General features: G+C 32.9%; 1 protein-coding gene across 17 annotated transcripts in view; it reads right to left on the bottom strand.

Annotated features, from left to right (window-relative positions):
- PHF14 (PHD finger protein 14) overlaps window positions 1–16,186 on the bottom strand; it is a 199,605-nt gene that overhangs the window by 110,946 nt on the left and 72,473 nt on the right. For 16 of the 17 annotated variants that reach the window (XR_003728243.2, XR_013415440.1, XR_013415441.1 and 13 more), the window contains 3 exons: window positions 11,738–11,906; window positions 1,775–1,825; window positions 1,530–1,651 (listed from right to left, as the gene is read on the bottom strand). Coding sequence is in view for 13 of the 17 variants with exons in the window: in XM_077997009.1 (XP_077853135.1) it covers window positions 1,530–1,651; window positions 1,775–1,825; window positions 11,738–11,906 (342 nt within the window). In the remaining 4 variants the exon portion in view is untranslated. Of the gene's footprint in view, window positions 1–793; window positions 941–1,529; window positions 1,652–1,774; window positions 1,826–11,737; window positions 11,907–16,186 lie in introns of those variants that run through there. The other variant, XM_077997012.1, reaches the window with a different exon arrangement.

Here is a 16,186-nt window from a genome sequence, read left to right on the forward strand (position 1 = left end):
AAGACAGTAGAGACTCATACAGGTTCAAATAATTAATAGAAGGATCACCACCTCTGTAAGTTTTTAACTACTGTTTCAAATTAATCATAGTCTTCAACTCCATCCTCAACCCCAAGGGAATTTTCCTGAATTAAATTTTTGTTCATTATATAATATATATTATATATATATTTTTCTCTATTTTTGTTGTTTCATTTACTCCATTATGTTATGCTTACGCTTGGGATTTCATTTTTGACATACTGCAAAAGTTATACTGTGGTCAGAATTATTCATGTGTATCTCCTGAACTTTGAACTACTTACTACTTTACCCTAAATTTTAATAAACTTAACCTTCAGGATAGCTCCCAAGACATTCTATATGGACTATCTCAAAAAAATTAGCCAATTATTATAAACTTTCTTAATTTTGTCGAAGAGCTTTCTCTTTTTCTACTGTAATTTTTACTTTCTCTTTATCTTTCTCATTGATAGTATAAAAAACTCATAAAATTAAGACTTCATGCCTTTCTTTGAGAAATTAAGACAAATCATATTTTTAATGACCAAAATAGATTAAATCATTTGGAAGTAAATATTTAAAAACATACAACAACACTAATATATTTGTTTTATAAATATGTTTATTCTTTTTGAAATGTTTAATTTCTGTGTCCTCATTTAATTTGACAGGGCTTTACCAGAAGACAATGTTTTTAAAGAAATCAGAATGGATTCCCTTACAAAGTCCCTATAAGAACTGTAAGAACCTTTGTAACACTGTTTTTTGAAAGTCTGATGCCTCTTTTAAATTAGCTCTCTTTTTGTCCACCCATTCACTCTGCCATCTCACCCAGAGCTTTGATCAATTTCTTCATTTCAGCTAAAATTAGCAGCCTCTGGACCATTGGGAAAAGCCAATGTGCAGCATCAGCTAAGATTTCTGATTAGCATTATGTCTGATTAAAAAAAAAAAAAAAGTACCAAAACGAAACAAAGAAACAAAGACAAAACAAAAAATAAAATCAACCTAGGCCATCTTTTCACCTTTCTTTATTTCGTAAGGGAGAAGCATTTAACACATTTGTTTTGATAAGCAATAAGAAAATGCTAATTAAGTTCTTGTCAATAAAAAGTCTGTCTTCTCACCATTGCTTCTAAATTTCAAACATTTAAAATATGCTAACAGAGTTTAGTAACTTTATTATTTTATGACATAAAACATAATCTTAGTACACAGTGTTTAGATCAAATTACTTTTATAGCCTCTATATAGAGAGCATTGTCAACTTCTCTTGTCAAGAGAAAAATAATTCCCTGTGTTAAAAATGCAAATTATTACTCTTTATTTACATCTAAATCCAGAGCATAACCATGTGTGAGAGGTTAAGAAGTGGATGAAATCTGTTTCTGAAGTATTGTTTCCACTACATAATATTTTGAGAAAGGTCCTATCCTGAAATTGTTTTTTTCATTTTTTCTGTGATGAGAAAATAATAAACATGGAACTTTCATCCCCTAAAGACAAGGTTTTAGCATCCAACTTACCTGACAAGATTTTCATTGTCTCCAGTTCCCTTGCAAGTTGCACATTCAGTTCTTAAATCTTCAGCCTTGGGCTTCTTTTGCAACACAGACTGTCTTTGTCTTCTCTCTCTGGGAACTCTTTCCTGCCATACAAGGGATAATAAAATAAAACATAACAAAACAAAATAAGGATATAAGGGAAACAATTTTAAGCAAGAAAATTTCTCAAAGTTAAGACTGTGTAAAAGTGCTTAACTTATTCCAACCTCATGTTTTTCTTCCTCAGGAACGAAGCTCCGTTTTCGTCCTCTGGTTCTCTGGAAAAAAAAAAACAACAAAAAACAAAAAACAAAAATCCACAGTATATCTAATGTTTAATTAGTGATAAAAATAAATTTCCTCTGTTAATGCTATTGCTTAAGTTAGGCACTTGCAAAATTAGTTATTTCTAATTAATACTATATTGGACCACTGCATTTTGTTACCATTTATGACATAGGAAATAAAAAGTAACAAATTAAATATACTTTATAGTACTTCATAACTTAAGTTATTTTCATAACTTATCACATATGACTTATACAGCTGAAATGCTAAACCTGGGATCATACTACACACATTATTTGCCTACATGTATGCATGTGCATACATGTTTATGTAAAGAAATAATTCTTAAGCAGCCAAAAAAAGTAGAAGGAAACGGTCTCACATATCCAAAATGCTAGTTAACATAAAACTAATTAAAATGCCACATAAAATGACATTTTAAACTAATTTAGCTAAAATTCACTTCATATATTTCAGAATACATTTACCATTAGAAAGAATGCATACAAATGTTTAAAAGAACTGTAACTACATCAGTATTTGCAGCCAATATGTTAGAAATCTCCACCAATCACAGCACAGCCTCTGTAGATTTTATAATTCCCATATGCAGACCACTATTCCTTAGAGAATGGAAGAGAATGCAGGCACTGCTCCCAAAAATTACTTTGACAGCTGAGATCAAGGAACACTCCCAAGCTAGAGTAGGTACCAAATAATTCTAAACAGAATTACATTATAGTATAGATATATTAGTGTTTCTTACATTACTGTAATTTCAATTCTTCATGATACTAAGTACACTGTTATTTAATACCATGGCTAACTGCTTACCATTTAATCTGTCCCTAAATAGCCAAGAGTCAACTAAATTGTCATTCAAAAAAAGTAAATTTATAAAATATGTATCTGTTTACATTTATATTACCAATTAGTACGTTTTAATTATATTATGGAAGTAATTAGGAAGAAAAATGAAGACTATATCTAGGAAAAGCCTTTAAATGCAGATCCTACATCTATAATTCTTACTTCCAAAGAACAATACTGAGACTTGCTTCTCAAAATATCAGTCATGACCCATAATCACTGGCATCACCTGAGTGTATATTAGAAATGCAAAATCTCAGGCTCACTCTGACACACTGAATTAGAATCTGTCTTTTAACAAGAATCCTAAGTAGGTCAAATACATGTAAGTTTAAGGACCCCAGTGTAGAAAGGCCCTTAACAACACTTATTCAAGTTCTAACTGAAAACTTATGGCTAGTAATTTCTATATTCATCTCTTTTCCTTCTGTGCCACTCTGGCCCTTTAATGCTTTATTCTCTGTCTCCTTACAAAATTCATTCCCAACTTGGTAAGGACCATAGCATATTCATCTTTCTACACCCAATTAAACTTAACACAATGCTTATGACATAAAGTCTCAATTAACTTGTTTTAATAAAATAAATTTTTAAGTGGGTAAATCAAAACTAATGAATGATGATACTATATAATACAAATTAAAAGATTTGACTGACAGGCCAGGTACCATGGCTCATGGTCATAATCTCAACACTTTGAGAGGCTAAGGTGGGAAGACTGCTTGAGCTTAGAAGTTCAAGACCAGCCTGGGCAACATAGAGAGACCTCATCTCTACTAACAATAAAAATGAAAAAATCAGCTAGGCATGGTTGTGAGTGCTTGTAGCTACTCAGGAGGCTGTGGTGAGAAGATAACTTGAGCATGTATGCTGCAGTGAGCCATGATGGAGTCACTGCATTCCAAGCCTGCACAACAGGACGAGACTGTCTCAAAAATAAATAAATAAATAAAATATAAATTTGACAAAAAGTTTATTTTTCCCTAATTTGGTACTTTATTATCTAATTTGCATAATGTATATTTACAGGGCTTTTTTCTTTTTTTAGACAGAATCTTCTTCTGTTGCTCAGACTGGAGTGCAGTGCAGCAGTCTTGGCTCACTGTAGCTTCCGCCTCCCAGGTTCAAGCGATTCTCATACTTCAGCCTCGCAAGTAGCTGGGATCACAGGTGTGCACCACCAAGCCTGGCTAATCTCTGCATTTTTACTGGAGAAGGGGTTTTGCCATGTTGGCCAGGCTGGTCTCAAACTCCTGACCTAAAGCAATCCACCTGCCTTGGCCTCCCAAAGTACTGGGATTACAGGAGTGAATCACCGCACCTGGCCTACAGGGCATTTCAGTAAGATGTTCCAAATTAGTAACCAGCATCAAGTGGAAAATACTCAAATTACTCATTTGAGTTCCACAAACTTCTAAACAGAATGTGCAAAACACTGCCATACATTTTCACATTTTTCTTCATCCAACTCATCTTTTAGGTAACAAACTAGCAGATGTATCATCTAGTTTTGAATTAATTTTTCAAGTATGTATGTTAATGCTGCAAGTTCATGTTTTCAATTCTTTTAAGGATGTTTATTTACCATTTTGATAATAACTTAAATCTTCAAATATCTGGTGTAACTCCATCAACTGAAACTCTCTTCATACCCAGATTGCAATTAGCATCATATAGTATAATGCCAATTTAATCACACAATGGTATAGCTCCATTTCTCTCTATATTTATAAATTTGGTCTCATATATTAGGTGTATTTGTAATTATCTAAAATAGTCACTTTAAGTACATTTATTACCAAATGGTAATCACTGATATATTCGTGAAATACTTTAAAATAACACAAGACACATAAACAATATCCATCTATAAAAACAAACTTGTTATAAAAATATAAAATAATATCATCTTAGAGCTCTGAAAAAGCAATCCAGAGAAATGACTTGCTGATGTCACACAGCTGGTAAGTTTCTGAGGTAAACCTTAAACTCAGTTATCTCAACTGTCACTTCAGTGACTTTTCTTGCATGGCGAATCCAAGATTAATAATTTAATCCCAAATAGAAATGAACAAAATCATTAAGAATGCAAATCTCTTATTGCACTTGAATACTTAAACTAAACTGTAACATTGTGACACCCAATGAAGATTTCTTACATTTCAAATGAAGTTAGAGAATTATACCCAATAAAGGGTAAATTCAAACTGGCACTATAGTCTACCTAATTTGGTAGCTCCATACTATACACTAACTTGATTCATTACCAAAGTAATTACAGCACTCTTATTTAGCATTTATCACATTACTAATATTTCCAAAGAAAAAAAAAAAGAGAATTTGATCCAAATATAACTATATAAAATACCAAGTCCTCCAGCCAAGAAAATGTTGAAAGCTGTGTTGTTTTTTTTTTCCTAGTTTTAATGAAGTGGCAGCAACTGTAACTATGGAAATTCATAACTGCCTAAGGACAAGTTATCTTAAAAGCAGTGTCCTTGAATGAATCCCAAAACATAAGCGGAATTTAAAAGAGGGAGAAATGGTACAAAAAAGCAAGAAGAAAAACAAAAACAAGTATGGCTCATCTGACAAATTTCAGTTACCAAAGAGCTTGTCCCATCTCAGATGAATAGAAGTATATATAACAGGGTGGTCCTTTTATGATATATTTTGAGGCTACAATGACTTTAGCAACAATAAAACAGTAGGATGAAAATAATATGTGGAAGAAAGAAGAATTTTACTTTTCAAGTATGTGCTTTAGAATGTAACAGATACGTTACCTGGAAACTCCACATGATTAATCAAGCTGGGGTGCAATTCCAAACTGATTCATTTTGACAGTAATTAGTTAAGCTATTAAAAGTAAATGAAAGTTTAAAACTCATTCCAAATCTTGACACATTTCAATTTTTTGTTTTGTTTTGTTTTTTAAGAACCTGATTTACCTAGGGAATAATTACAACCTGAGCTGCTTAGATCACCTTGCTTGTAATCTGTCCGTGATAAACTTACTTGAAAAGAGGTGATTAAAAAATCCATAGAAGAGATTGGCATGGTATTAGAGACAATGTATTTAAACTGAAAAGGTGTAAAATTATCTTATCTAGCAGGCAAATTTTAAATAGTTTATTCTGGCTGGGCACAGTGGCTCAGGCCGGTGATCTCAGTACTTTGGGAGGCCGAGGCGTGTGGATCACCTGAGGTAAGGAGTTTTAAACCAGCCTGGCCAGCACGGCAAAATCCCATCTCTACTAAAAATACAAAACTTAGCCGGATGTGGCGGCGCACACCTGTAATCTCAGCTACCCAGGAGGCTGAGGCATGAGAATCGCTTGATCCTGGGAGGCAGAGGTTGCAGTGAGCCAAGATCACACCACTGCACTACAGCCTGGGCGACAAAGCGAGACTCTGTCTCAAAAAAAAAACATAAAAATAAATAAATAGTTTATTCATCTAAAACAAACAATTAAACATTTTTCTAACTCCTCTATCATTTTTCTAACTCCTATATCATTTTAATTTTTTAGAACTGAGGTCATTTTAATTTGCAATAAAGTTAAATGCATGATTCATTTGGCAAATGAACTAAATTTAAAATTAAAAGAGAGTCAGTACTTTAACATCTTTGATACCACTAAACAAGGCTTCATATATTCACTTGTGACCAGGTCACTAAATTTAACACTCGTGTTTTTGTTGACAAATCAATATTTATACAAATTAATAATTAAAGTCAGTCATATATGGTTAGATGAATCATAAGAAATGCCTCTCTCTGTAACTTATATGTAAAAATAGAACATGCTTATTCACAGGCAAAATTCCAAAATCAGTGTTAATTAGGACAATTAAGTCAAACTTTGAAAACCTCTGTTAAGCTAAATAGCATTAGATTTATGCTGGGGAATAAATGCCAATAGCTTTCTGGCAGCTATTCAAAAATGCTTCAATATAAAATGTATTCTAATATATATAAATATATTTAATTCCTAAGACTATAAAATTATATGTATAGTATATATTATATGTAGTAATAGATAATTATATATAATTTCTAAAAAATATAAAATTATACATATATATAATTCCTAAAAATATCTGTCTTTCAATTATGAAACTATATTGAAAACAAGTTAAAGTTCATAAAATATTCAAAGAAAACTGCTATATGCAAAAAACAAATTATGAACAAGGTGTCATCTGTTTCTGTCGGCTATCAATAAACAACAGATGGAATGGCAGTCACCAAAAGTGAGTGCTTTCCCTTTGGTCAACTGGCTGTAGAGTTTCTTTTTACCTAATTTAGCTTATATTAACAGGGTTATGAAAATACATGGGAGAATAAGAAGAAAATCATGACCAATTTGTCTTAACTACTATAAACTGAAATAACTATGGGTCTAACGATATATAAGAAAATATATATTCCACATGACAAGTAAGTGCTGCTATAAAAACCTTCTCAGAGATAATGGTACATACAAAATAAGTAAAGTCTTGAAGCTCCACCTATTCTTATCTTTATTTCATACTCCTAGGAATAAACTAAAGTGATAGATTTCCAAGAGGCAAAAAGCAAAACAGGAGTCTCAGGGTTTTGAATAAGATTACTTGAGCTAAGGACACCCACAGAGTAGATCTCTTCCAAGTAGCCAAAGTGAGTTCTAGTTCACTACAAAAACTGTTTGCCAGGGTTTCTTCTAAGAATCTATGACAGACAGAGGTTTTATAATCTGACTCATACCTCAGAGGTCACCTTGAGTCTGATAATATAAAACTCTGGTATGTAAAGCCCCCACAAATAACCTTTCTTTCCCAGAACTGTAATAATTCAAATAGTTAAGTAAAATAAATATGAACATAATGTATAGTAACCTTTAGTCACTTCAATAGAACTGAATCCAAATGCTTCAACATTTTTCCTAAACTAGCATCTAAAAAATATTTATATGAAACATATTTCATATTTTCAGATTCTCAAGACTTACGTTTAAACATTATTAAATAGATACTTTACACATGTGTAAAATTAGTTAAAACATAAATGTAATAAAAGTAGGCTCTAGGATATTTGATTATCTCTCAAATAAAGACTGCCACTTAGAACAGGCTAGTGGCTCACATTGTTAAGTGTGATGGAAAAACGATTAAATGTGTTTAAATCCCCTTCCAAAATAATGATCTAAAAGAAATAATGCATCCTGAAAAACAATATGATTTTCAGTCAAAGCTGCTAAAAAGTATTTTGACTATTTGTTGCACTTATTTTACAAAAAAGAAAATACATAAAACACAACCAGAATTTGTAAGTCAGGAAGAAAGATCTCAGAACTTCAAAGACAGTAGATGATGACGCATGTGTGTAAAAACTATGGAAAGACAGGTTCCAACAAGTCCTTTGGCACTTCTATAAAAGATAAAAAGTCACTACATGACATAGAGTGCAAAGAAAGCAAAAAGAAAATCTGAAAGCTTTCAAGTTACATTAGAGTATTAGAAAATATGTCCGTAAGTATAAACATCAATTTTAAAGTAACTTCAAAAGGGATATGGGTAAGCTAATTTATATTTTCTTCAAAATTAATTTCCTTGCCTAAAAGGAAGTAAAAAGTTCCACATAGAAATAATGCAGAGGAAATGTCTAAATAACAAAGTACTTTAACAGAGCTTTCTTAGGCTGCCTTTACAATAATTCTATAATTTCACTGATGAAACACAAGAATGGGACCCATTCTTCTGTGGTAAACAGGACAATCGCTGTCTGCCAGGAATTCAGGTCTATGAGCTTGGGGTATGTCATGATTGCCCTATGTATGTCATGTAGGTAAAATTTTCTTCAAAATCATGGTAGAATAATAAGACTAACATGAAAACAAATTATACTTTGATCAATTAATGGTAGGAAAAATGAAACACTGACAAAAATAAAAATACTATAATAATGTATTTCAAGACAGAATGTTCCCAATTGTAATACATGTGCTAAAATAAAAGTATAAGTAGGAGGATATTGGGAGCAATAGTTTAAAAATGTAACAATGAGAGAGAAAAATCAGTTATATATTGCAAAAGGTATTTATACAAGTTAGTAAGCTGTTGTATGCCTGGTCTCTCATAATTAACACTGTTCTAAGAAACACAACTAGAACATCTCATTTTTCACCATACCACCTATTAATTAAAAAAGATACATACAACTCTGAAACAGAAATAAGTAAAAACTTAAGGTAACAACAGGAACTCAGCATAAATGGTAAGATCAAGATCAAAATGACTGATCACTCTCTTCTGTATCTCTCATTCCTACATTCCTTGAAGTTTAGTATGATACCTTACACCAACTGTCTGGTTTTCTGAATGGATTGTTGGAAGGCAGGCAGAAAAGATGAGAGGGAAAGAGGAAAGGTAATCACCATTGATAGTCATTTTCAACTTTTATTTAGTATAAGCTTAGCACCTAAGAAATCTGCTTAGTCAAACCCCATAAATTCTAATTCATTAATTCTAGAATGGGTCTAAAGTCTGTACTAGCTCTAGGGTGGGTTCAAAGTCTACATTTCAATAAATATCCAAGATGGTCCTAATGCAAGTAATCCATGGTCTCTGGAGCATCATTTCTAAACTTAGCACCACACAGTACTCCATGCTACCAAAAAATAAAAAATAAAATAAAAAGTGTCCTAAAAAATGCTTTTTTAATAAAAACAAGTTAAGAAAAAGAACAGATAAAAGTAATCCTATTTCTAAATATTAGGATTTTTTTTTGGAGCTTCAACATGCATTGGAATTTCTACAAGTAAGAACATAATCACACTGCATTTCCTGAAATTATTGGCCATGGACTCTTTTTCCCGGTGTTTCACTGACCAAAATCTGTAATTAAGTCTAAAACTTTTAAACAAGAAAACTAGAGACAAAGAACAAGATGAAAGGAATGTGATTATATTAGCAAATTTTAAAGCTTCCTTAGGATAAAAAAAAAAGCAGACCAGTAAAGGAGAGAAAAAAAATAGAAGGATCCTTTAATATTAAAGAGTTCTCTTTTATTTCAAGTAATACTGAACTATGGGCACAAAAATATCACTGTAATATACATAATTTCCCTCTATATGATAACTCCAAAGTTAAGGATGATAATACTAATCACAAGGCTTTCTTGAAACAATAAAGAAACTGGAAAAATAATGTTTCATAAGAGGATAATCTTTGCAGACAGACATATGAAGTAATAACTCTTCTCTTAAGATCTCAAGAATAACTGTAGTTACCATTTTCAAACAATTATAGAAAATATTTTAGAAATAGAAACTAGCAGGCTTATTTAACAAAGGAAAATTCTCTCTAGTTCCCTTATAAACAAAATATATTTTTGAAGCCTAAAAAAAGAGTTATCAACAGTAGAAACTACAAATAAAAACTATTTCAAGTCTATCTACTTAGAGCACCCAAAATAAACTATTTTAATTATCTAAAAGATAACAATTCTCAGATTTGCCTCATCAATTTCATATGAGCCCATAACACAAAACTGATTTAAAAAATCAAGGTGAATTCTCCCAAATAAGATCTTTCAAGTGATTATAATACAGGAGGTTAATACAGATTAAAAAAATTTTTTTGAGAAAACTGTTACTTTGAGGAAAAAAAACCAAAGACTCTTTAAAATGAAACAGGTAACAAAACAAATGATGACAACTAACTCTAAAAATATCTTTATATCTCCCCTGTGGAAAGAAAGATTTTTGAAAAGTGCCTGCCTCAGCTCAAGCCAGGAAAGTATGCCCTAAGAATTCATAACAGTAAGCCAGCACTTAAAGGTTTGAAATTTACACTCCTGATGTAATAGAAAACATACACACCAAACTTTTATTTAAAATATTCTCAAGTTGGTAGAGGCCCCTTCAAGGTACCTGGTAAAAATGAACATAAATGATTTCCCCAGAAGAAACTCTTTAAAACCTGGCCTCAAAGAATTTGCAATGAGAAAAAGGTAAACACCCCAACAGAAAAATTGGTGAAAGGCTTGCATACACATTTCCCAGAAAAGGAAATACAATTTACCAAAAATAAGTAAATAGATGCTCCAAATCACGAGTACTGAGAGAACTGCAACATAAAATGTCAATATGCTATTTTCCCTGCATCACATTGGAAAGCATTAAAACACTGGACAAAAGTTTGTGAAGCAACAGAAACATTATCCATTGCTAGTATGAGTGTGAACTGATTTGGAAAACAATTGCAGTTATCTAGCAAAACTGAAGATGCAGATAGTCTGTAACTTAGCAGATCTACACCTTAATACATACACAAACTCCCTGTTACCATGCTGCAGGAGATATTTATAGGAACATTTAAAACAAAGCTGTATAGAGTAGAAAAGCATGAAAACAACCTAACTGCCCATCAACAAAGCAAAAGAAAAACTAGGCAATAATCTATTCTTTCCATAGAAAACTATACATTAGTGAAAATAAATAAACTACAACTACATGGATCAGCATGTCTGAATCAAATCAACATAATTTTGGTCAAAATATCAAATTACCGGAGAAAAACATTTGATTCCACTCATATGAAATTCAAAACCTATAAAAATAAACCACGTATTATTCATAAATATATAGATTTACAGTGTAAATCTCTTCTATAAAGAAAAAGAAATGAATGAGAAACATAAAGCTGAGTAAAGAGGTGGCCTCTGGGCTAGACAGATAACGATGAGATTGTCGAGGATTTACAGGAAACTTCTAAAGCTTTGGGAATGGTCTGTCTTTTAAGGTGGGTGATGGATGCTCTGGTGTGTCCATTATTATTATGCCTCCAACAAAATACAAACTACAAACACTCAGGTAAGCATGTGGTATATTTCACAATATAGAAAAAAATTGTTAAGAGTAACCAATAGTAATATACATGTCTTTTTCTTTGACTTCTAAGTATATGTTTGCCCTGTGTCTTTCTCACCCTCTGAAATTTTGGCGTCAGAATTGTATGATGCTTATGATAAATAAAAAATAAACTACCGTATTTCTTATTGGAATCTTCTTGGGTTCAGGTGGCACATCCTGTGGAACAAATTTCACTGGTTCCTTAATCTGCCTCCTTGATCGTTTGGTTCCATCTGGTAGGGTTTCCATGGCCATGTCTGCTTCCATGTCACTGCTCCCTGCCTGGTCACATTCTGAGCACTGCCTACATAAACGGGAAAAATTTAAGTCATGTATTTATTATTATCTTCAGGCTTTAGCTATAGTTTTTATAAATACAAAATCCAGGTATATAAGAAGAATATGTAAAAATATACACAGGTAATATGATCACAGGGTATATAATGAAAAAACATTCAGAAACACTCTTCTAAGAGTGACTACTGTTAATATAATATTTAAGGCAACTTAATGTATCCTGTAAGTATAAGAACACATTTAACAATGCTATATGTTTAAGTGAACCAACATGAGATTCAACACTGATTAAAAAGGTGGTTTTGTCAGCTGCAGTGGCTCACACCCATAATCCCAGCACTTCAGGAGACTGAGGCAGGATGATTGCTCACAACATAGTGAGACAACTGTCTTCACAAAAAAAAAAAAACCAAAAAACAGAAAATTAGCCAGGTTTGGTGGCACACACCCATAATCCCAGCTACTCAGGAAGCTGACGTGAAAAGGTCACTTGAGCCCAGGAGATCAAGGCTGTGGTGAGCCATGATTGCAACACTGCACTCCAGCCTGGGTAACGTGAGCAAGACCCTATCTTAAATAATAATAATAATTTACCTTTGGAAAGTATGACTTTTCTTTAAATGACATATACTGTGATATCTAAAAATAGAAGTCCTTCATGGACCCTAACACTACTCCTTGTCACAGTTATCATATCTTTTAATTGTAGTCAATGACAAGTTGTGCTGAATATACTACTTAAAGAAACTATAGAAACAGACTCCAAGAAGTGTTGGGGGAAAAAAGGGTCATGTTAGTTGGTGGCCCCTACTACTTCTAAAAGAAGAAATATACATTTATTTACCAAAGGAATTTGTTAAAGTAGCATTTATAAAAAATTTTAATATGGGTAATATTAAAAATTAATTGAAACTAAAACTTTAGACAAGTGGTATCCCACAAAACTTTTTATAACATTAGGATTATCTACATATCAGCACTGTCCAGAACAGTAGCCACTAGCCATAGATGGTTACTGAGCACTTGAAATGTGGCAAATAACAACTGAGAAAATTTCAAATTTCAATATTAATTGATTTAAATTTAAATAGCCGTATGTGGCTAGTGGCTAACATTTAGACAGCAAAAATCTAAACAAGGACTGCTGGAAATCTTTATATTGTGAATCATAAAGGACCATTTCAAAAAGTTAAAACCAGTTGTTAAAAGTAAATTTTTACTTATATTTTCTTCAACTGTAAAAGAATGATCAAAGGCAAATTCTCCAAAAGTTTGATAGTATTCTCTTAATAAAAATGATTATAATCTGTAAAAGTGTATTTGATATTTAGTTTGTATATGTTTATATCAGTATCTTTGAAGGTAGCTTATAATTCTCATAGCAAGAATTTTCAAAGATTTATGATTTGATTTCATCCTCCATCAATATTCACATCTTTCACTAATACTATAAACTTATTAAACTAATATTTAATTGTAAAAGTGACAGCTTTAATTTTTGAACTCCAACAACAGAGTTAAATACCAAGTACCATTTGTTTTGTTAATGCAAAGATATTATTCCTAAAATACAAATGAATCCTTAACATATTAATGTAAATATCTTAAAATTTCCAATTCTTTAAGAATAGGTTAGCAAAAATTTTAGCACTAGAAATTCAGTGAAAGCAAAACAAAAATGTACATAATCTTGTATTACTCAGAAAACATTTATGTATCTATTGCTACCCTTCATGTAACTATAGCTAGCACATTGTCCCCTAGATTGTCAGATTACCATCATAACAAAAATACAACTAAATGAATATACTAAATTGCTCCTGCATTTGTCCCATATGAAAACATCAAGGACTGGTAAGAGAAAATACACACCTTACAGAATCTCAGAATTGAAATGGTAAGTATATTCTGACTTTATTAGCAGAACTGTGAAAACCCCAGAAATGTTAGATATTGTTAGTAACAATAAATGCAACAGCCTTCGAAACAGAGATGACTAGAGAAATTACCAAATTATATTACAAAAAGGCCCATTGCTTCACTTTTCAGCATTAAATTATAATCTTAATGCTACTTGATCATTTCTATCAGTTGAGTGAAATATAGTCAAAGTTTCTCAAACAGTTCTAATTCACTTTTTTTTTTTTTGAGACAGTCTGCAACCTCCACCTTTTTTAAGCGATTGATTCTCCTGCCTCAGCTTCCTAAGTAGCTGGGACTAGAGTTGTGTGCCACGATGCGCAGTTAATTTTGGATTTTTTAGTAGAGACAGGGTTTCACTATATGTTGGCCAAGCTGGTCTCAAACTCCTGATCTCAGGTGATCTGCCCGCCTCAGCCTTCCAAAGTGCTGGGATAACAGGTGTGAGCCACCATGCCAGGCTCTAATTTACTTTTAAAATATGTTGTTTGTCTATTTAAATAACAGGCAAACGTAATGTTATCTAAATCCCCTGGGTATAGAAGCAAGTACCTTTTTCAGATAAATCATTGTTTTGTTTTTTAAAAAAACTGAAATATTTCCTCTTTGCTTCTCTTTCGGTAGCTATTACCCTTGTCGGGACATTATTTATTCTTATGTTCACTTCCATCCCCACTAAAACTAATACAGTTAGGTGACAAAGAAATTTGGCTCTCCAATTCCCAGAGAATAGAAATGTTATACCCTGAACACCACAAAACACTGAACAACTCAAAAAATCAAAACAAATGTAACGGCCAATGCAGAATATATCCATTCCTATTTCAAGACAACCACCACATGATTGTTGCAGTAGATAGAGTCTACACTGAGTAGACTACAAGAGTATTATGGACATAATACTTCTTACCCATTCTTCAACAATCTATTAAACACTATAGCCTTCATCTTATAAATAGCATTTAAGATATGTAAAAGTGTTTCTGCTACATCAATTGGTATACAAGATGTTAAGAAATAATAACCTAAATCCATGGCCTGTCTAATTCAACGAAATCAAATAATTTTTTTTTTTTTTTTTTTTTTGAGACAGAGTCTTGCTCTGTCGCCCAGGCTGGAGTGCAGTGGCATGATTTAAGGCTCACTGTAACCTCCATCTCCCGGGTTCAAGCAATTCTCTGCCTCAGCCTCCCGAGCAGCTGGGATTACAGGCGCCTGCCACCATGCGCGGCTAATTTTTGTATTTTTAGTAGAGACAGGGTTTCACCATGTTGGCCAGGCTGGTCTTGAACTCCTGACCTCGTGATCCACCCGCCTCACCCTCCCAAAGTGCTAGGAATTCATGTGTGAGCCATCATGCCCAGTCGAAATCAAATAATATTTTAAGGAAAATCATGATTATCTTTCCTAAAGTCAAATACATATCTGGCTTCTTTCAATAATCCACTAAACTGCTATTATCTATTAATTTAGCTAAACTCACCTTAATCCTGTATATTTTTGCTTAACACACTGTATTAGAGAATAGAGTCCTAAAATTTATAATTCCCAAGGACAATACTAAAGATAATCTTAACCTTTTAATTGATCCAAGTCAATTAAAAATTTAAAGTATAATAAAAATCCATGTCAGGAATTTATGCAACAGAATAACTTTCATGCTGAAATACCAAGAGGTTTTTCTCAATTCTTTTCCCTTCCTCCCTTCCTCTCCCTCCCTCTTTCTCCCTCCCCCTCCGCCTTCCTCTCCCTTCCTTTCCTTCCTTCTTACCCGCCCTCCCACCCTCCCTCTTTTTCTGTCTTTTTTTGAGACAGAGTCTCACCCTGTCGCCCAGACTGGAGTGCATTTGGCGCAATCTCAGCTCATTGTAGCCTCAGCCTTCCAGGTTTAAGCAATTCTCTACCTCAGCCTCCTGAGCAGCAGGGATTATCAGTACCTGCCACCATTCCTAGCTAATTTTTGTATTTTTAGTAGAGACAGGGTTTCATCATGTTGGTCTTGAACTCCCGACCTCAAGTGACCCACCTGCTTCAGCCTCCCAAAGTCTGGGATTACAGGCATGAGCCACTGCATCTGGCCTTTTCTCAATTTTCTATACCTTCTATATGTTTCTAGCACCATACAACTACAACCTATAATCAGAATGATGACCCAATGAGATTTCAGAATCTTAGTTACTAAAGAAAAATGTTTAATAGCGTTTAGACAAGAAAATGTACTAATTTAGCCCAGGCATAGTGGCTCACACCTGTAATCCAGCACTCTGGGAGGCCGAGGCAGGCGTATCACGAGGTCAGGAGATCGAGTCCATTCTGGCTAACACAGTGAAACCCTGTCTCTACTAAAAATACAAAAAATTAGCTGGG

The sequence above is a fragment of the Macaca mulatta genome, chromosome 3 (genome assembly GCF_049350105.2).
Source record: "Macaca mulatta isolate MMU2019108-1 chromosome 3, T2T-MMU8v2.0, whole genome shotgun sequence".
Lineage (NCBI taxonomy): Eukaryota > Metazoa > Chordata > Mammalia > Primates > Cercopithecidae > Macaca > Macaca mulatta.